This window comes from Dreissena polymorpha, chromosome 13 (genome assembly GCF_020536995.1).
Source record: "Dreissena polymorpha isolate Duluth1 chromosome 13, UMN_Dpol_1.0, whole genome shotgun sequence".
In the NCBI taxonomy this organism is placed as follows: domain Eukaryota; kingdom Metazoa; phylum Mollusca; class Bivalvia; order Myida; family Dreissenidae; genus Dreissena; species Dreissena polymorpha.
In genome coordinates, this window is record NC_068367.1 from 40,306,348 (window position 1) to 40,329,087 (window position 22,740).

At 33.8% G+C, this 22,740-nt stretch overlaps 1 protein-coding gene across 1 annotated transcript; it reads left to right on the top strand.

Annotated features, from left to right (window-relative positions):
- The first annotated feature begins 3,429 nt into the window (after positions 1–3,429).
- On the top strand, positions 3,430–19,375 carry LOC127854796 (interleukin-1 receptor accessory protein-like 1-A). Its single transcript, XM_052389844.1, has 10 exons — positions 3,430–3,806; positions 4,689–4,860; positions 5,053–5,183; positions 7,574–7,707; positions 8,417–8,536; positions 9,087–9,180; positions 10,584–10,736; positions 15,355–15,492; positions 17,801–17,937; positions 18,954–19,375. Exons 1-10 carry the CDS (start codon positions 3,755–3,757, stop codon positions 19,215–19,217), a joined length of 1,395 nt encoding a protein of 464 aa, XP_052245804.1. The 5' UTR covers positions 3,430–3,754; the 3' UTR covers positions 19,218–19,375.
- Positions 19,376–22,740: the final 3,365 nt, after the last annotated feature.

A 22,740-nucleotide genomic window follows, 5' to 3' on the forward strand; every position in this document is an offset into this window, starting at 1 on the left:
ATTTATCGAGTCTTGGAATGGTAAATAGAAAGCATCGGTTTCTTTAAAATCTAGTATATGCAAGTTTCATTAAAAAACGTAACTATACGCGTTGAGTTGATTATTAACAAGTGTGTATGTTCTTCGTTAATAATGCCAATTGATATATTATTAAATGCATCGTGCGCTAATGCAAGAGATTTTACTGCGGCTGGTGCAGTTTGTTTGTGTTTACTTGCTATGTGAAAGTTAGCAGTGTGAATACCTGAACGGTCTATATTAGTAAATATTTGTTTCCACGTGAGCGAATGCATCATGTCTGTGAATCAACTTTCGAGTTTAATGATTTGACACGGGCAAGTTATATCTATACATAACTGCTAACTCCTACTAAAATTAATATTTCATTTTCATAGGAAATATGTAAATCATGACTGTGTTTAAACAAAATCTTCTACCAATTAGTAGACTTTTAAGATTCTTATTAAACGTTACCGACTCAGGTGTTTAATACGTCTTAAGTTATTTAATAACGTAATTAGAGCGATGGAGATATTGTTTGAGTATCGCCGGATAACTAGATAATGATTTGTTTTTTCTCTGCTTCGATGATTGCCTTAGTCCGTACAAAATATGCTCTTTCTATAAGAAGAAAACATCAAGTCACCTGAATGAAATCATCTGTCATCTGCAACAAACAATCGGAAAATATAAGTTTTAACTTAGTATATACGTATAAGAATAAAACCAACCTAGAGCAATCCCACCGGGTAAACCACTTACAGTTATTCGATGGTATTTAATTTAAGCCGCTTGACGTATTGGCAATAATACAATACATAACACAATTCTATAATACATAGCAGAAATAAAAAATGTATCGAGTCTTGGAACGGTGAATGTAAAGCATCGGTTTCTTAAAAATCTAGTATATGGAATTTACACTTTTTTAAAAACGTAACTATATTTGTTGCGTTGACCATTTGATTATTAACAAGTGTGTATTTTCTTTGTTAATAATGCCAATTGATTTATTATCAAATGCATCGTGCGTTAATGCAAGAGATTTTACTGCGGCTGGTGCAGTTTGTTTATGTTTACTTGCTATGTAAAAGTTAGCCGTGTGAATACCTGAACGGTCTATTTTGGTTTATATTTGTTTCCACAAAAGCGAATGCACAATGTCTGCATATCACTTTCGAGTTTAATCATGTAACACGAGCAAGCTCTTTTTATAAATAACTGCTCACTTATATTTTCAGAAAATTAATATTTCCTTTTCATAGGAAATAGGTAAATCATGACTTTGTTAAAAACAATTCTGCTACCAATTAGTAGACTTTTGCGATTCGTATTAAATGTTAACAACTTAGGAGTCAAATCAGTCTTTAGTTGTTTAATAACATAATTAGAGATATGGAGGTATTGTTTGCGTATTGCCGGATATCTAAATCAAAGCACTGACAGTACTGGTGTGACGATGCTTTTGAAGAGGATTGATATTAAAGCATCAATTTAAGTTTATATACATCACCACAATTGTGCATGTTGGTACGAAGATTTTGCGTACGAAAAAATTGGGTACGAAAAAAATTTGGTCACGAAAAAACATTTGGGTACCAAACAAAATTGGGTACGAAACAAAATTTGGGTACGAAAGAAAATTGGGAATGAAAAAATTGGGTTCGAAAAATTTTGGGTTCGAAAAAAAAATGAGGGTCCGGGAAAGTAGTATCCGTGGGGAACTTGACCCATTCAGCGAAACTGGGAGGCGGGTTACATTCTCGATCAAATATAACAAGAAATATATATAAAAAGATATTTGACGTGTATTTTCTGTACCGCTTATCTTAAAAAAACAATATGTTACAGTAAAACGTTTGTGGGTTATAACATTACGTTACGTAAGAGATATATTCAAAACTTGACATGCTCTTTAATTACACCATGCTCTTAAATTTCACATGTATATCATACCAAACTTTATATTTCGTTGTTTCCTTTTCTAAGTTCATGATGTTTTGGTTACGGACGTGATTTCAGATGCTCATGTGCATGGACATATAATTGTTCTCTTATGATAATTGTTTTCTTCTAATTCAGTAAGCTTAGGCACGTTTGTTCGTTAAGTATGGCAATAATTTCATGATGATTCCCGAAAGTAGGTATGAGCACATGGTCCAATACGACTTGAATACGTGAGTCATGGTAAGGTTAACTAAATCTTCGAGATATGACCTTATATGTGTTTAAAACAGAAAACAATATCCAACAAACGAATGAATTATCAAACAAAGTGTGTGCACTGATGTGGCTCTGTAATTTTCTGTTTGAAAAGTTTATTAAATATGCAAAATGAGAGAGCAAGCACAGGAGCGAGTTTCATAGATGTTTCGAGGCTGTTTTCTGTTTATATACCATACTCGCTTTAACGTTTACAAATGGCAGGTTCGAAATATTTCGTTATCTTTACACTCATGATCGCATTAAACGTTAACTATACGCGTTTTCATTCGCAATTTATTTACAGAATCACGACAAATGTCAAATACAATACAGAAAATGCATAGTTGTTTCATTGAGCTATAAACATATCATGGATTGAATATAACTGATTTTAAATTAACGTTTTCAAACTATTATTAAATTTTTGTCCCACAATATGCAGTCCTATTTATAGCTGAGCTTTTATCAATGATAATCAGTGAGGTATGCCGATTAGAAAAATCGAGCTATCTCAATCGGACTGGCTCGGTATTTTACATAGGTCGCCATTGTGAAGAATTTTTTTCATGGTATCATAACTTAGATGGGCCGCTTCGCAGCATCGTCAATAATGATATATTGCTAGTTCCCTGCTAATGAGTGTCTTATTCTGAACGGTCTATATTGGTTAATATTTGTTTCCACCTAAGCGAATGCATCAGATCTGTACATCAACTTTCGAGTTAAATGATGCGACACGTGCAAGCTATATCTATAAATAACTGCTCACTTATATTTTCAAAAAATTAATATTTCCTTTACATAGGAAATCGATACATTTAAAACAACAGTTTAAACGAGGTCTGGGTGATGTTATACTGCGAATAAATATATGTTTACCATTGTTTCATGTTCAGTTTAAGTTTAAAACAATGAACCTTTACAGAAGGAAAACTAACAGACACAAAATAAAGGAATATATTAACACTTTAACAGTTTCATACTTAATTTTTTTAGAAGCGGCATAAATACATTCGTATTGACCTGTGATCCTGATGTATATTCCGTTAAACACGCGACGCAGGTGAAACGTCGTTTACTTATGCTACTTTACTAATAGCCGTCTTAAATGTATAGCAAACACACCCATAGATAGTCCAGTAGTATTTATGCGTTTAAGAAGTAGGACGCGAGTGTATTCAGTTCGTATCGTAACATTTCTAGTTTCGTTTTGAAAGACTGTTATCTATAAATAAATATTGACCCGCGCTTTCGGTTGTATTTTCAGAAAATACACACTTAACCTAAATCAGGTTAACTCGATTAAGTAAAGTGTGTGACTTACATGCTTTGTTGTTTTATTAAAACTAAAGCACAATTGCGATCTTTACGTAATCGCTGGAAATTTGGAGTATACTTTTTATTGAGAGATAGTGTTAATGTTTCGTTGATTGATCAAGCATACAGTTAATTTAGTTTGCCTTTATTTTTACAGTAATTGTTCGGCTTTTTTGGTTCATTTGTGTAAATTACTTGTATTATATACGAATATTAAACGCCTATTGATACTATGATCTACCTAACGACGATTCTTTTATTTGTGGATATACTATCGGCACAAAGTAAGTATGTTTTTTTTAACTATGCTATGATAAATGCACGTAGCAAGAAGCGAATTGAAACCGAGGCAGTGTTATGGGTGTGATACATGTGTCTACCTCAAGCCCAGAAGTTAGTAATGTGGACATAAATCATACATGCATCATTTAATTATAATCACAGTTCGACACATACACTTAGCCGCCCCTAATAGTACCTCATATTTATATTTCCTCAAATTCTGCGGATATCGATAACCTTTTTTGATATAAATATGGAATCATGGGTTATGTATGCACTCATGCAATGTTTTAAATAATGTATGTTTTGTCGAGAAAACTGCATCTTCACGCTAAATTTAGTATGGATATGGCAATGTTGTATGACATATATCATATGTCAAAAGAGAGATTTTATTACAGTACTAGCATTGTTACCCTGTTTATCTGTTTTAACTGCATTAATTGAAAACGCATGTGTTATCGCATCTGCAGTAGTACGTAGTAACAGTTGTTTTTGTAGAAATAGTAATAGCAGTTGTTATAGAAGCAGTTATTTGCAATTGTTTTAGGTTCTGTTAGTTTAAGCTAGTCCATATAAACGGACTCCCAGAGCCTTTGATAATTGTTGCTATGGCGGCTCTCAGCAACCCATTGGGTTATAAAGCTGAGAGTTGAATTATTGCAACTAGGTTTAAGCGTGTTATTTGCATAGACATTAGCTGCAATCTTGTAACGATAATGATCATCATCATTAGTAGTATGATTATTATACTACTTATTATTAGTAGTTTAAGTATTTATTTATTTATTCATACCATTGAACAAGTTTTGAATAGTTTTTGTAGTGCATTTTAACCTTTCTAAATTTGAGTTTGCATAATGAAGTTTTCTACTTTAAAATAGTCAAACTAAACTATGATCCACCCGAATTTGTCGACCACCCGAGATGGCCGGAAAGCAGTTACTACATTCAAGATGGACCATCAATCACATTGCAATGTGACATCAGAGCCTATACTGACACAAAATTGTTGTGGTATAAAGACGCCAATATCATAAAACCGATGTCCAATGTGTATCCTTTTTACTACAAGTAAATCTTGTTCTAAGCAGAAACCTCAGAAATGCATCAAAATGGTAACATATTCGTGCATTTTATTTCAACATGTCCATATTATTTGAATTTGACTTAATGCTACAGGAATTGTATGCGTATCATTACGAATAGCATCCTCGCTGAACTGTATACCTTAACATGATACTTCAGCTATGGATTTGGTACGTTTAATTCAACCATGACCATTCTTCTTCCGAAGCACGAACAGTCGGGCAAGTACGCATGCGTCGCTACCAACAGGGCGGGAAATATCAGCTACAGCGGATTCATATTTATCAAAGGTACACGTGCATTAAAAAGGTTAGCTTTCTCAATATAAATACACTACAACAAGAGTAAACAACAATGCATGTTAACAGGGTTCGGTTTTTTAAATATGGGGAAGGAATCAAGGCTGTAAAAAATAGAATTTTTAAAAATAAAATGCGTTATTCTAATGCATAATTATGTTGACAACAACGCTAATTTTGACAAATACTGAATTCACCCCATCAACATTGTCAGAGCAATCAGTTTTGAGTTTTATGTCGATTGATGAATAACCATATATCACGAGTAACAATGTAATGTTGATAAATATTTATAATGATTATTGTCAACAAAGCCTTACCGCAGCTACTCCCGATGCACTTAGAAAGGAAAAATACATAATAATACATATAAGCTGTGCTCTGTAAAAAGGGGGGTTAAATGCATGTGCGTAAAGTGTCGTCCCAGCACGACTGTTCGACATATTAAAAGGACTGTATTTTGACAAGTCAGCACATGATTTTGACAAGATAGCACGACTGTTCGACATAATAGAACTGTATTTTGACAAGTCAAAACATGATTTTGACAAAATAGCACGACTGTTCGACATAAGAGGACTGCATTTTGACAAGTCAGCACATGATTTTGACAAGATAGCACGACTGTTCGACATAATAGGACTGTATTTTGACAAGTCAGCACATGATTTTGACAAGATAGCACGACTGTTCGACATAATAGGACTGTATTTTGACAAGTCAGCACATGATTTTGACAAGATGGCACGACTGTTCGGCATAATAGGACTGTATTTTGACAAGTCAGCACATGATTTTGACAAGATAGCACGACTGTTCGACATAATAGGACTGTATTTTGACAAGTCAAAACATGATTTTGACAAGATAGCACGACTGTTCGACATAAGAGGACTGTATTTTGACAAGTCAGCCATTGATTTTGACAAGATAGCACGACTGTTCGACATAATAAGACTGTATTTTGACAAGTCAGCACATGATTTTGACAAGATAGCACGACTGTTCGACATAATAGGACTGTATTTTGACAAGTCAGCACATGATTTTGACAAGATGGCACGACTGTTCGGCATAATAGGACTGTATTTTGACAAGTCAGCACATGATTTTGACAAGATAGCACGACTGTTCGACATAATAGGACTGTATTTTGACAAGTCAGCACATGATTTTGACAAGATAGCACGACTGTTCGACATAAAAGGACTGTATTTTGACAAGTCAGCACATGATTTTGACAAGATAGCACGACTGTTCGACATAATAGGACTGTACTTTGACAAGTCAGCACATGATTTTGACAAGATAACACGAATGTTTGACATATTATGACTGTATTTTGACAAGTCAGCACATGATACGACGGTTCGACATAATAGGACTATATTTTGACAAGTCAGCACATGATTTTGACAAGATAGCACGACTGTTCGACATAATAGGACTATATTTTGACAAGTCAGCACATGATTTTGACAAGATAGCACGACTGTTCGACATAATAGGACTGTATTTTGACAAGTCAGCACATGATTTTGACAAGATAACACGACTGTATGACATGATAAGACTGTATTTTGACAAGTCAACACCACATCTGGACAAGATAGCATGACAATTTGACAAGTCAACACCACATTTGGACAAAATAACACGACGGTTTGACATAATACGACACCTTCTTAAGAAGACAGAAAGAAATGTGACAACGTAAGACAGCTATGGCGTTCCATAATTAAGTATATTGATCGAATCGTTCTGTCCGTAAAGTATTTTTTTTTGGTATGTGGGTTTCCTTTATTAAAGGGGGTTATCTTCGTTGTGGTTTAAAATTCCTTTTGTTTCAAACACGCAAATAATAATCCTGTTACGATGTTAAATAACAAACATCATGCAGACATGTTTTTATTAACATAAAAATAAGCTTTAAATAATATAATATACAAATCTACTATTCAAAGCCAACACGCTATGCTATTGTATGAAGAAAAAAATCAATGTTTTTAATATCTACAAAATTACATAATATTTAAACTAGATTAAACTGTAACGAATGCAACAATGCACTGTTCAAGTCCAACATATGGCGATATTGTGTTAAAACACTACCGAACCGTTAAAACTGCTACACCACAGATTGGGAAAAAGACCAGAATGCCTTTTTTAATTAACACAAAAATATGTTATTCGATGGAACGGCCTGCATAAATCTTTAGTGATAAGTGTCACGGAAACAAAAGCAAGTGGTTCAATAAGTTAACGCATTATTAAAAGACGTTTTCATTATACTCATTAAAGCTAATTAGAACTCTTTGTTTTGCGTTGTGAAAATGTGAACAAGTCAAACATAATGTTGCATTTTATATTAAATATAACAGAACAAGCGGATGAGGCCCGACCACGGATCATCAGCACGTTTCCCGAAGGATCGAAAATCTTCGCCGCCATAGATCAATCAATAAACATCAGTTGTACCTTCGATGTTGGAGGATCTGATATTGCCTTGATGGACGTATGTTTTAGCGGGACTTCACGCCTACACAATGAGCCGCGTTCTGAGAAAACTGGGCATAATGCATGTGCGGAAAGTGTCGTCTCAGATTAGCCTGTTCAGTCCGCACAGGTTAATCAGGGACGACACTTTCCGCTTTTATGACAATTTTCGTTTAAATGAAGTCTCTTCTTAGCAATAATCCAATTTAGGCGGAAAGTGTCGTCCCTGATTAGCATGTAAGGACTGAACAGGCTAATCTGGGACGACACTGTACGCACATGCATTATGCCCAGTTTTCTCAGAACGCGACTTAAATTTTTCCTACGTTTCTAGTTGCATTAGGTTCCTTATTATGTATACTGTTTTGTATAAAAATTTTACATTTTCCTACTATTTGCGTGTACTTTAGTAAAGCAGAACATGATTTTGAGCAGTGTGCTAAAGTTTAAAAACACAACGAAAGTGCATTCGTTTGCTTACATTTTTCAGTGAAATTCTTTCCTAACAGTGTGTCACTGACCTATTTCTTAACTTTGTTCGAAATGTGTTATGTTTTAACTACAGCACAGACATTTTAATTAACTCTTTTTCGACGAACATTCATATGAATGTTTTCATATTATATTTTAATAAATAATCAGTTTTCTCTTCTCCCGAAAAACAAGCAAACCTACAATTCAGAATATTAATTTAACAGTCTTACATGTGTAAAAGTTCTGCTTAACAGTTGACCCTCGAGTGGCGACGAAGAGGCCTTACGTTGAACGATACAAACCACACATCCTGGCAGCTGGCGATGGCGCCTACCAATGACCAGACATTATTACTACTTTTCGACAGTATATTGGTAAATGTATATTATTGGGCTATTAGTTGATAACGATGAATGATAATGAGGTTAAATTATTATTATTTTTTTATGATTTTCTTTCCCTTTTAATAAAAATATAATACCCTTTTGTCATATTATTTATAGCATTACATTTATAAAAGCGAGTTTGAGCTTTAACGTTGAAGAGGAAAGGTCTTTTTTGTAAGTTACGCCTACAAACATCTATATAAAACAGTTTTCCCATGATTCTGAATAATTTTATGTTACGATTGATGTTTGTATTGGTGTCAAATAAAATCATTTGTAATTAATATGATCATCAATAAAAAAGCGGAATTTACTTTTCTGAATACAATTATAATATTCATACATGAGGATGCTTTGCATTTTAAACGTTCAACTCATGAATCTTAGTGTTCATATGTTCGACGAAATTTACTAAGACTTGCAAGTATATTTTACATAATTTTTTATCTTACATAAAAGTTATGAAAACGTTATGAAATAAGCATGGAAGTGAACGCTTTCCAATTGTTAACTGCGATAATTTGTATGCTATTAATAGGAAGATGACTACGGGGAATACAGTTGCTATGGTGAAAATGTACATGGGAACGACACAAGAAGCATATTTCTGCTTCCTCCGTTGAAGAGAAATTGTAAGGACTTCTTGATTTTTATGAATATATAATATTGTATTGCGTGTTTTTTTCTTTAGATTTGATAATCATTGTAACACACGCTATAAATTGCAGACATAACATCTGATAAACAGCTAAGTATTTTTATAATTAATTTACTACTTATATAACTAAATTAAACAATATGACGACATTACATGTGATTAAAAGCTAAGTATTTTTATAATTAATTTACTACTAATATAAGTAAATTAAACAATATGACGACATTGCATCTGATTAAAAGCTAAGTATTCACATAATTAATTTACTACTTATGTAAGTAAATTGAACACTATCTGGTGACAGCTTACATATTTTAACTGATATGCATGTATATCGTACACTTTTACAGTGCTATTTTGTTATGTTGTTTTGTTTTGTGGTGTTATATAATACATATAGATATATATATAATACATGAGACTTTATGTGTCAGTAACCTTTTTATGCTGTTTGTTAATTGTGCTAAACCAAAATTTAAAAATTGTATTGCTTTCGGTTCATGTTCATTAATTTATTTCACTGGTGGGTAAAAAGCAGTATAATTCACTAGTGATTATGCCACTCCTGGGTTTATTTTCCATAACTAGTGTGAAATCAAATTCGACTGTACACTGTAGTCAACAAATATGTCTATATAATGTATCTTTTGTCTCGAATTTAGTTCTCTTTGTTTCGAACCTGCTTAACACACGAGCTTTACTAAGAGTGCGACGCATCAACTGCATTTCTATGAAAAAGTATGTGTAAATTGGAGACCTTTCACATATGTATCATGCAATAGTGTGATTTCCATCAAAGGGGCATTTTCACAGATTTTTGCAAGTATTGAAGTTTGTCATTAAATGCTTTATATTAATAAATGTAAACCTTGGATGTAAAACGCTCCAGTAAACAACAACAAAAATAACATTAAAGAAAGAAAAAAGTAACCCTCAACTGGCTCGAACCACTGACCACTGGAGCCCTGGAGTAAAATGTAGTTCATATTTTATATAAGCAATCCTCGTAGTATCACTAAATATAACGACAACAACAGAACTCTCCAAATTATTCAATCGTTTCGCGTTGCAACGCTTTATAATTTTCATGTCTTTAAATAGTCAAAAGATGCTTATTATGGATATTTTAGAGCATGGTGAATGTTCAGTAATACTGTTTCCTAAAAAATATCATACTTCAACAAAAATTTGCGAATCTGAAACATTTTTTTAAATTTTGTCACATTTACAAAAATGTGAAAAGGCCCCTTTAATTATGACGTTTCAAATGGGATGCTTGGAAATACGGTTTGAACATGAGCAAGGTTTAATAAACCTTTACTTTGCAAACAGTTTGTGTTGTGTGTATACATGGGAACATTACTGTATCCGTTTCAGCAATAGTTCGTGTACAAGACGTAATCGTGGGATCAGCGTTAGGAGCTACCTTTGTCATACTAGCCTTAGTTGCACTCTTTGTACGACGACATAGGCTTCAACAGAAGAAATATGAAAGACTGACTTGGCCGGAACTTGACAGCCAATACGAAGGTATTATTGCCATGTATTGAAATCAGTATAAATTTGCACCAGACAACTTTACGTAGAGCTAACTCAATGTAAGATAAGCCAAGATAGGGCTGGTTTTATGGCGCGATAGGATATACTATCCCTTTCATAGGACTATTACACCTTTCATACATATACGGGCTCTCAAGAAATAGAAACAATACCTGTCGCCAAATGATTAGACGAGAAAAAATTTGGTATAGATAGGAAAATAATCCATATTATATAGAAATGAATCGCAGTTAGCCGTTTTATTTAGCATAGTTTGCAAACAAAGATTTAACGTAACCTGTTATTTAAATAACGGTAAATGTCGCTATATCATAGTAAGCAAACAAAGATTTAACGTAACCTGTTATTTAAATAACGATTAATGTCGCTATATCATAACAATAATTAAATTCCATATACTTATATGGTACCTTTGTGATACCATTATTTAAGCCGCGACGCATTTCCATGAAATAAGCGGATATTTTTGTTATTATTTGTACGTGTTAATATGTTGACTGCACAATATCGACAGTAGAAAGTGGATCTACAAAAACATTGGATCAGCGACGATTCTCCAAGATTAAATCGAACCGATGATTCCACAGGGATCACAAACTATTAGCAAGATAAGCAACATCACACGTCACAGATTAACCCATTTATGCCTAGCGTCTAGAAAAAAGGCATTGGCAAACAGCGTAGACCCTGATGAGACGCCGCATGATGCGGTGTCTCATCAGTGTCTGCGCAGTTTGCTTAAAGGAATTTCTGTAAGAAACATTCTAAATTTAGAAAGAAATATACTATAAATCCCTAATTTTGGAAATAAATTATCCACTTTAGAAGGATGGGAGAGTCCACTAGGCATAAATGGGTTAAAGAAAGTTATCCAGACTTTTTTTCGAACAAATCATGATACAGGGAAAAACGTAGTCTCACTAATTTTACTTTACAATCTAACCTTAGGGGTGTAAAATTCGCATGGTTTCAAAACAAAGGCCACATAAATACATTACAATGTTGTCATACGAGAAACACCTTTTTCTTCCGATGTGACCGGAATACAAATATATAAGTTATCTAATCATGCATAATTTATTTTCGAGCTTTTAACGTTATAGTCTATTGCACATTATGTATTAAAATAAGCCATTATAATTCTATATATATTTCTCTTGGGACTCCCTACTTAGCGATTGGACAAATGGTATTGAACAAAAACAACAATTAAAGGGGCCGTCCAACAGATTTCACGTTTTGGTAAATTTACAAAATAAAAAAAAAAGTTGTTTCAGATTCGAAAATTTTAGTTTTAGTTTAATGTTCGTTTTAGTTATGATATTTTTGAGGAAATAGTAATACTGACCATTTACCATGCTCTTAAATATCTATTAAATGCATCTTTTGATGATTTGAAAATCTGAAAATTATAAAGCGTGCGACGCGAAACGATTGAGTAATTTGGAAAGTTCCGTTGTTGTCGTTTTATTTTGGGATACTACGAGGATTGCTTATATAGGTACAAAATGCATCCGCTCTAAGCATGAGCATTGATGGTCGAGTGGTCTAGGGGGGGGGGGGGGGGGGGCGGGACTCCAGGGGTCAGTTGTTCGAGTCCTGTTGAGGGTTACTTTTTTCCTTTTTTAAATTGTATTTTTTTTCTGGAGATTTTTTGTTCAAATTTTTAATTTATCAATATAAAGCATTTAATGACAAGCTTCAATACATGCAACAATCTGTTGGACGGCCCCTTTAAATCAACGGAATCAACTTGTACATACAAGACTAGATCACAACAAATTAACGGAAGGGAAACTGAAAAGAGTGGACGAAATTCACATGTATTGGTCGTACACTAAGAAACGATGTTAACGGCAAGCACTTTATATGATTGTCTTAAAGTAACATTACTATTCAAAATCAACGAAAATCGTGTACAATTGTTCGTACAATAAACTTAACCAATTAAAAATCAGTGTTCCTTATGGCAATTTCCGAAATTTTAACGTCAGATGTGGTCTGGCAAAATAGATGTTTGTAGATACAAAATGATCGTTTTTATAATTGTTTTGCATATTTATTTATACGACACATGAACACTAAAATGGTGTTCGTGTGTCGTCTGAATATATATATTCGCGGGAATTAATTGTAGCCACAAATAAATAAAAACGAGCATTTTGTATCTACACAAATCTATGTAATCATACCACATCTAGCGTTGAAATTTTCGCTATTTCTATAAGGAACACTGATTGTTTTTACGAAACAATATTAAATATTACAATATTAAACTTTATATTACGAAATACTAAACAAAATTTTCGTTGATTTTGAGCGCTATAGAGACTTTAACACGGTATGGTAGTAAGCATTTTCCCGCCAATTACACTATACTTGCCTCTTTACATCATATCATCGCATGAAAATGACGACACATTGTTGTGTTCTCTGAAATATGTGTCTTACATTCATATGTTCATATTCGAATTTAAAAGGAGAATGAGCCCACACTCATTAAAGCCTCTATAACGCTCAAAATCAACGAAAATTTCGTAAAGTACTAGTATTTCGTAAAATAAAAAACCTATGTTCCTTATAGCAATAGCCACAATTACAACGCTAGATGTTGTATGATTACATACATTTGTGTAGATACGAAATGCTCGTTTTTATTTATTTGTGACACAATTTATTCCATTGTAATTTCCCGTGAATATATCTATTCATACGACACACGAACACTAAAATATTACCATGTTAGTGTTTATGTGTCGTATGAGTAGATACCGTTGCGGGAAATTAAAATGGAATTAAATATGCAACACAATAACAAAAAAGAGCATTTTGTATCTACAAACATCTATTTTAACAGACCACATCTGGCGTTGAAATTTCGGCAATTGTCATAAGGAACACTGATTTTTAATTGTTTAACTTTTTTTACGAAATACTTTACGAAATTTTCGTTGAATTTGAGCGTTGTAGTGATTTATAAGGTTACCTAAAACACACTAAATAGACTAATCAAATACAACGGTAAGATACTACTCCATGATGGCTAAGCAGGCATTAATATTCTGTCAGTAATACTATGTAAATACCATATAATTCCTTATTAATACTAGTAATACTTATTGAAAAGCTCAGGAAAGCGTTATATTAAAACACGTCTTTCGGCCAATATCGACTTGCTGACCCTAAGAACGTGATAGGTAAGAATACATACAGCTAATTATATTCGGTCAAAAGGTGACTCGCCTAAACGGGTGAACAATATGCACTTCGGTACACGTAAGGGCGTATTGATCAAAGTCTAATATGATTTAATACAGGTTTGTCTTTACTAATTAGAGAGTACTTCTCGGGCAAAATCTACAGTTTTTCTACAACTCCTTCCTTAATAAAAAGATATATCGCGAAAAGAAAATTACTGCTACATTATGGGTTCTTCATCTACAATATAAAGAGTAAACAAAACATGTGTTTAATGTGCGCATGCGTATGTACGAGGGCCGTATATGTGGTCATTATATGGAGGTAATTGATCACTGTACACAAGTATTTTCTGGTGGTTTATATAATTTGAGTAATTGGACACACATTTTAGATAAAGCGACTTTTGTCAAAAGAAATGTTAACATTATGTAAATTGCTTAATTTGATGGACTTCTGACTTCTGCATGTGTAAATAGAGTTATAATTTGTTTCCCATATCATTGAAAACAAAAAACTATAAATACACGTGTATTTATAGACCTAGCTTGCGCAAACAACGAAATAGTTTTCAAAAGAGAAAATCGAAACAGTGAATTTAACATGTTAAAGTGTATTTGTTTCTTTTTCCTTTAAAATGTGTACTAGGTAAATTGTGCAAGCAATAATATATCTGTATATATATCTGTATAAAACAACGTATGTCGAGTCTTAATAAAGAAACCAAAAAGTTTAATAATGTGTGCGTGTTGACAACGTCAGTTTCTGGTTAAATATGAAGTTGTACGAAACATAAAAGAGATCCGCACTGTTGTAGAAGACGACCGAAAATTTCAAGCATAAATGCCGGATCTATTAATAAGGGTTTTATTATTCGCATACTCGGGCTATTAATATCCCCCGCGACGGTCTAATTTCATTGCGACGAATTTGGAAAAATTAAAATTGTTAAACTAAAATACTTGCCTTTTAACGAAATGCTTCTGTAAACTTCAAGAAAGCAAGCGTCAGTAAGTATGCGACGAAGCAAATTGTATTTAAGCGTTACAATAAACAAAATAAATCGAATAGCAGGAGAATACTGCTGTCCGACAAATACTCACTGTTGCTTAAATTGCAATAAAATCAACGTACTATTTTAAATTGAAAATTATTTCGAACATACCTGAGTTATCAAACAAACTGTTTATATTTATATTATTGCATTGAATGAAAGATTTTAGTTGACGCTCAAAAAGTTATTTTTGGTAAAGGTGAATTTTACTGGAGAAAACGTCCAAGTTGAAAACTTTTGAGGTATATATGTTGCATCCGACAGTTAAGTCTGCTTAATTCAATTTTGCTTTATAATATACGTCAACCATTTTAAAACATTATTTCTGTTTTCTAGTACCAGAACGGACGATCGAATACGACGTGTTTATATCCTACAGCAGCGATGACCTTTCCTGGGTCAAGGACGTTCTTCTTTGTCGCCTTGAGAACGCTGGCTATCGGGTGTGCATCGACTACAAAGACTTTACGCCCGGTAAGCTACGACGTAAAACATCAGTCCTTCAACATCAATATAATACCTTAATATATACAAATACTTGTTTCATCATCAGCAAACCAGTGTTGATTAACCCATTAATCTAGCGTCTAGAAAAAAAGGCATTGGCAAACAGCGTAGACCCAGATGAGACGTCGCATCATGCGGCGTCTCATCGGGGTCTGCGCTGTTTGCTGAAAGGAATATCTGTAAGAAATATTCAAAATATAGAAATTAATATACTTGACATCCCTAATTTTGGAAATAAATTGATCCAATTCAGAAGGATGGGAGAGTCCACTGACATACATGGGTTAAATAGCCACACTATGTGTATAACTTTCTAGTATTAACGCATCATACACAATTGTATACAGAATTATATAAAACAATAATTTTAACATCGTTTCTCTTGAAACCACATTATCCAGATGTTTAAAAGGGGGTATGCTGCATCCTATTGTGCTTCTCAAAACAAATTCTTCAAATCATGCAACATTTAAACCCTTTTAGTGCTGGAACCGAATTTTGAAGGCCTTTGCAAACAGTTTGGATCCAGATGAGACGCCACAGAACGTGGCGTCTCATCTGGATCCAGACTGTTTGCTATTCTGATAGTACTCTTTGAACAAAAATCGAAGAAAATGCTAATTTTAGAAATTCAGCAGACGACATTTTAGCAGACGACAAATTTCCCAGCGAGCAAAGGTTTAATAACCTGGACAAAACGAGAGTTATATTTTAAATAAAGACTTTCATATACAAATAAATTAACAAACATTTTTCTCTGGAACAACACTGTACTGTTTGTCATATTACATTTTATATTGATCTTTAAGAACATAACCCGAATGACAAAATGTTCTTAGGATTTGCCGAAACTTAAAATCGTTAAATGAACTAACACTTGTTAATGATGTCTTACACCCGCAGGATATATTATACTTTACAGTAAGAGTGGTTTAGTTCTATTTTTTTTAAGAAGCTTAGCCATTGTTTTACACCGGTTTAAATTCAAAATGGAGCGCTAAGATGTCCGATCTGCTCGTGTGCACAACAACGTCCAGTCATGCATCAATTCATCCTTGCGTTGTATATTAGCCCAGACATCGTTCAGCCATCCTTTTAACCATCTGACCTAGAATACGACTTGGTATCTTTCATCCATCGTTATGTCATCTACCTTCCAGAACACTGGACGCTTCTTTCATGTAATCAAAGTTTCCGCCAAACACATATAAGTGCGTCTCTTCTTCTCCTTTGTTCCTTTGTTTTGTATAGCATTATATCGTCTTACCATTCATCCATTCGATAATTGTCCGTCTTCCCAAAAATGAAAACCATAAACCAATAATCCAATCATGCATCTAATTATCCGATAATTCATACCACAACTGTAAATACATAAAAAATTGTAAGTGTACCATTACGATTTTAGATTGGCAGGTTAGGTGGGATATACAAGCCATCTTTGGAGTATAAGCTTATCATGTTGCATCCATCTTTCTAGAGTTAGTGCCAATCACCTTCTGAACACTCGCGGCAATAAAATATAACGTAAAAAAATGTAACGCAGTCTTCGATATTGAATAACGCACCATTATTGGACCAAGGTTCATACAAATCATGTATGTATTAAAGCGAATATATTGATATTTGCTGGATTCGATGAAATATCGATTTTAATTCACGAGATTCCACCGAATCCAACTAATTTTCTTTTTATTTGATGCTTTTTTCAACGTTGATTCACATTGTAAAAGAGTTTATTTCATGCTTTCCGGTGGTTTAAAAAGAAATATCAGTGAATTAAAACTGTTTCACTGTGTAAAACAGTAAAAAAAATAACAGTGAAAATTATCGATACTGTTCGCTGTTTTACTGTAAAATGACGCCATTCTTTTGGCGAAAAGACGTCATTATACCAGTGTTAATTATCCTGTTAAAGTCTTTTATAATGTTAATAAACGGTGAAAAAAGCATTAAATAAGTAGAACATTTTGTTTGATACGGTGAAATGTCGATTTAACCCATTCGTGATCATAGAAACTATATATTTGCTATGATCACTCATGAATTTAAATCGATAGTCCACCGAAACAAAAAAAAACTCTTTTTAACTGGAGAATTTTGCTGGTATAATGACGTCATTTCGTAAAAACATAACATCATTTCATTAAAAATTATCGATAATTTTGACTGTTATATTTCAATGTTTGAAACAGTAAAATATAAGTTTTTATTCACTTATATTTCTCTATAAACCACCGGAAAGCATTAGATAAACTTACATACCTATTTACAGGTTTACCAATAGCTGATAACATCCTGGACTCCATATACCGCAGTAGGAAGACCTTGGTTCTGTTGTCGCGGAACTTCCTGCGCTCCATGTGGGGACAGTTTGAACTGCAGCAGGCTCTTCATCGAGCAGTCAGTCAGGTAAATGTAAAACAATTTGAAACAGATGGTAATTATAGGGACCAGATCAGTTTTGAATTATTAATAACGAAAAAACAAAACACAATACAAATCGTCAAATGATTCAATTTTATTTGTGTGTGTAATGATTTAATTTTGTTCCGAAGTCAATAGGTAAAATGAAATATATTTGTAAAAAACGCAGGTCCAAAAAAGAAACTTCAATAAAGAAAAACCTTAAATTAAAACGCGACTTCTGGTTGAGGTTTTACGCAAAAATTTGGTATGCATATATGCTTGTTTAGAATTGGTTTCATTTGACGTCAAGTATAATGTTACTGATGCACAAAATGGGAAAACAGTTTCCGCTAATTAACTACAGTTTCTTACGAGTTTTCACACGTACGCCTGTGTGTAAGAAGCTTATTTACCGATGATACTAGTGAATGCAAAATTCGTAATTAAAACATAAAATTATTTAAATTAGTTTTGAGAACGCTACATGTCGTAATCTTACTGTTAAGGTTTATGTTTTACATATAAATACGTTACTAAAGAGAGTCGATGTCAAGTTTTGATAGTCATTATTTAAGGCGACTGGCATAAAATGTGCGTTACAAAATGCAACGGCAGACTAATCTTGGGCGATTAATTTGAAACATTGTTGTTGTTATTTTCTATAGTAACCGATTGTTCTATTTGGTGGAGGAAGGGCAATGGCAATCACGTAACAAGGTGTTGTCGGGTTTGTGTGTTGACTTTTACCGGAGGTGTAGATATTCTATGGATCTCTTCACATCTGAAAAAAATATCTTAACAGAAGGTGCAAACAACGCGGACAAATCGTATTCCCACTCCAACTTATTATTTTCACACAATAGCGTTTGATAAAGTATGTGGGTTTTTTTTGTAAAAAAATAAACAGAGAGAGCGTTGTTTATAAAGGGTTTAGTGGGCTTTTTCCATAGCATCTAGCCCATTATAGTGTAAGTCTTACATGACTGTGTTATTTTATTACGACTTTGTTATTACTTCAGAGGCAAGAAGTGTTGATAGTCATCAAATACGACAGCAGTAGAGTACCGATGAAGCTTATGGGTAAAACGTTTCTGGATTGGACTGATACCTCTGTGCAGCCGCACTTTTGGGCCCGGCTTAACGTCGCTATTGGATCTCCCGGCGTTTACGGAACCGACTTAGGTGTTGAAAAATCTGAACAGGGGCCTCCGTTTGAAAGTATTTGTGACCTTGATCAATCTAGTAAAAATACATACATTGTTTCGAATCAAACGACTCATTGACTTTTAAAAGTGAATGTAAATGATTGTGAATTGGTTAGAGCGTGCATATACATAATGACGTCATGTGATTGTGACGTCATTTCCTTTTACTTTATTACAACTGTTTTACTCCTGATGAAGGTCTTTGACCGAAACGTTGAGTAAATTGATAGTGAAAAACAATGAAGTTGTTTATCTGTTTTCTTTAATTATTTAGAGCGCACATGAAACATGCAACCATAACCCTCGTAATGAATAAACGTGCAGGGTTTCCTTTCGCACGTTCATGACATTGCAACCACACGAATATGGTTAAAACGTGTCTTGAAAGAAAGACTTCACAGACTGACTTCAAAGACAATTTTCACAAAAGGTTTTTAAATGACAATTTATATATTTGGAAAATAGAATCGTGTGCCGTGATAAAAGAAATTATTATAAAAGTGTTGCGTAAGAAGTGCATAATAGTGTATAAGGTCCGATTCGATAATTTAACGAGAACACATAAAGTGTGAACGTTCATGGATTGCAAATAAACAGATTCGCAGCAGTACTGAATCATGGTATTTCCTTGTTTTCCCCATTCGTTAATTAGAAACGTTCCCGAGTTGAAGTTTAAGGCCCGATTCGATAACTTAACGAGAACACATAAAGTGTGAACGTTCGTGGATTGCAAATAAACAGATTCGCAGCAATACTGGATGGTATTTCCTTGTTTTCCCCATTCGTTAATTAGAAACGTTCCCGAGTTTAAGTATAGCGTTTCAAAAGTCACGTAACAGTTCTCAGATGTCATTTCCTGGTTGTCCGATTTCAAAAATTAAAAAAGGGAAAACAATCGAAAAGTCAATTGTTAACATGTTAATTTGCGGACGAGATTAATAAAACATTATACGAAACGACGAGTTCGATTTTGTGTGTTTTTCGGTGGAAATCCTCTTAACCGGACAACTCCGGGACCGAGAGAAAATTCCGTTAAGAGAGGATTCCGGTTTAGAGGGGAAATAAACGCATCCACCCATTCGACGCTTTAAAGTCACTGAGAGCAAGTTCCTTAGCAAATCACAGTTCATTTTCCTGTATGATCGGAATTGAAATCGGCAATGACTTAGCCCTTACAACACAGAAACAGTCCCATACAAGTGTGTTGATCTTTACACATTTCATCTCATTGTAAAACTGACTTTTGTTTTGTGAAGACTTGTTTTCCCAAATGAGCATGTACACAGACTTTCCTTAACCAATTTTCTCTGACAGCATCTTGAAAGTAGGATTAGGCAAAATCTCTGATTCTTTGATCAGTTAGATTTTGTCGTCTAGAGACAATTCCACGCGCTTTAACTTTGAAGGAGGTTCGGACATTTTTAGTCTTAGTAATCTTAATTGACAATTTGAAAAGTTAAATGGATATCTAAATGGAACAGCTTCAACAACTCTGCAAATCACCATTTTATATAACACTAAATAAGCAATTGTTAAAAAAACAATTCAAAATAAACAACATTACGCTTATTAAAATTAATTTGCTTTTTAACGATGGAAGCCTATATAGCAACGAATATGTATTCAGCTATGGACGCAAAGTGTGCGTACATTATAATATATTTGAGAATCTTTTGGATAAGAAAATAATTATAGCTAGGGATTTATTATAACCATACTTTGGGCTATCACCGGATTTCTCGAATAAACGACATGATCTTGTAAAAAAAGTCATAGGGTGATGAAAATACATAAAATTATGCATCTTTTCATTACATACTGGGCCGTTTATGCAAGTTGAATGGTGGGCATTCAAATGTGTAGTAAACATTTTTTGAACGAACAGGCAGATAAACAGACGAAAAGACTTGTAAGATGAGTTCAATATACTTCCTTCGATATCGACATTTTTAATGGAAACATAATGTCGGTAATAAACGAAAAGAATGGGCTTTATTTTGTAAAGTTATTGCTAAACGATGTTTTTGTATCATACCTTTACTGACAATGTGGTTAGTGATTTAAGGCATTTATAGGCATCGGAACGACACATTCTTCGATTCTAAACCAAGTCATATCATAATTGATACATTGTCTGTAGCTTGTTGTAACTATTTCATTGTGGACCCGCCGTTTTTTCGCGAAAACAAGAACATTCATATATGCGTTTCTCTGACACAAACAATCAATAGCAATTAAAATGACCATTTCTTTGTGCAAGCAATACAATGCAATAATAAGTAATAAAAATACGCGGACGGGTAAAAGGACAGACGGCCATTTGAGGAGACAGACAGACAGTTTAGCTTGAATCAAATCCACGTGCGTATATGCCAAAAGTTTGATCTAAAAGTTGAAATTCACTTTTTTAGATGATCATTAATCCGTGTAACGCCTGCTTATAACAAAACTTGGTAGCGAGAACTTATTGTTGAAACAATAGATTTTGACACACGCTCATTCGTAATTACCGATTTCCCCGATTATTATTCAAGGAAATTAACCTACTTAACATCCTATTATTTTGTTTTCTCACAGTGGGTCGTATTTATCAGATAACTGGAAGTTTCCGCAATACGATTTGATTAGCTTATGACGTTAGATGTAAGGGAAAACAACGCAGATTGATTTGAGTTATTTCTTTTTGAACCTCAAACTGACTGCCTTGTGGTCGCAGGTAAAAAAATGTCGTTAGGAGCGAAATCTACTGGTCGTTGGTCGCTTAAGTTTTGTGACCGTTATACTCAGGTATAATAACGAATGATCTTCGTCAGGAGTTATCTAGACTGATCGCTGAAGACTGGTGACCGCTGTTCTCAGGTGACCGCTAAGTCAGGTTAAACGTTTAACATATTGTATATTATTTATGTAAGTGCTGCTGCATTATATCGTTATTATAGAAACGGGGATGTTTACTTGATAACCATGTAAAACGTATGACTCACGTATGTCTAAAGGTTCGAGTTCAATCAACCTAAGCCATCGCATCAAACGCAATACCTGTTAGCATTGCCACCAATTTACGTGAATTATGTGTAGAAATGTTAAAAACAAGAACTTGATAAAAAAAAAGTTTTTAAACCGAAAGTAAAGTTTTGAATTGACGATTCCATCTATCTTGCGGAGGATTTGGGAGATTTATCACATTTGCATATTATCACTTTCGGTATACTCGGCGTTTTCCATTGAACAAACGTACACGTTTTCATGAACCGTTGATATATTTGAAACTTGGAACACAATTATCATTTTGCGTGTACAGCATATCACGTAAATTATTTCAATTTGCGCGAAAAAGATATATTTAAGACCCGTTTGTGTTTATTTATGCCAGAATATAGTTAATGTGGCCAATATCATCGAAGAAAGTGCCGTCTGGATTTCAAGCGGCAAGTTGACATGAAAAAAGCGCTAGCGCATGCAACTCTCAGCGACCAAGAAGGTCAGTAGCTGGGAGTTATTATAACTATGTACTTGATTTTTTCCAAATACTTTTATTGTCTTTCCTATTTTAATAAAAAGTTAAATTGTATACCACGACTTGCATTTCGCTTAGATGTCA

Coding starts and splice junctions, on each gene's coding strand:
- LOC127854796 (XM_052389844.1), top strand. CDS start 3,755: ATGATCTACCTAACGACGATTCTTTTATTTGTGGATATACTATCGGCA. Junction 3,807..4,688: donor GGATATACTATCGGCACAAA/GTAAGTATGTTT, acceptor ACTTTAAAATAG/TCAAACTAAACTATGATCCA. Junction 5,184..7,573: donor CGGATTCATATTTATCAAAG/GTACACGTGCAT, acceptor TAAATATAACAG/AACAAGCGGATGAGGCCCGA.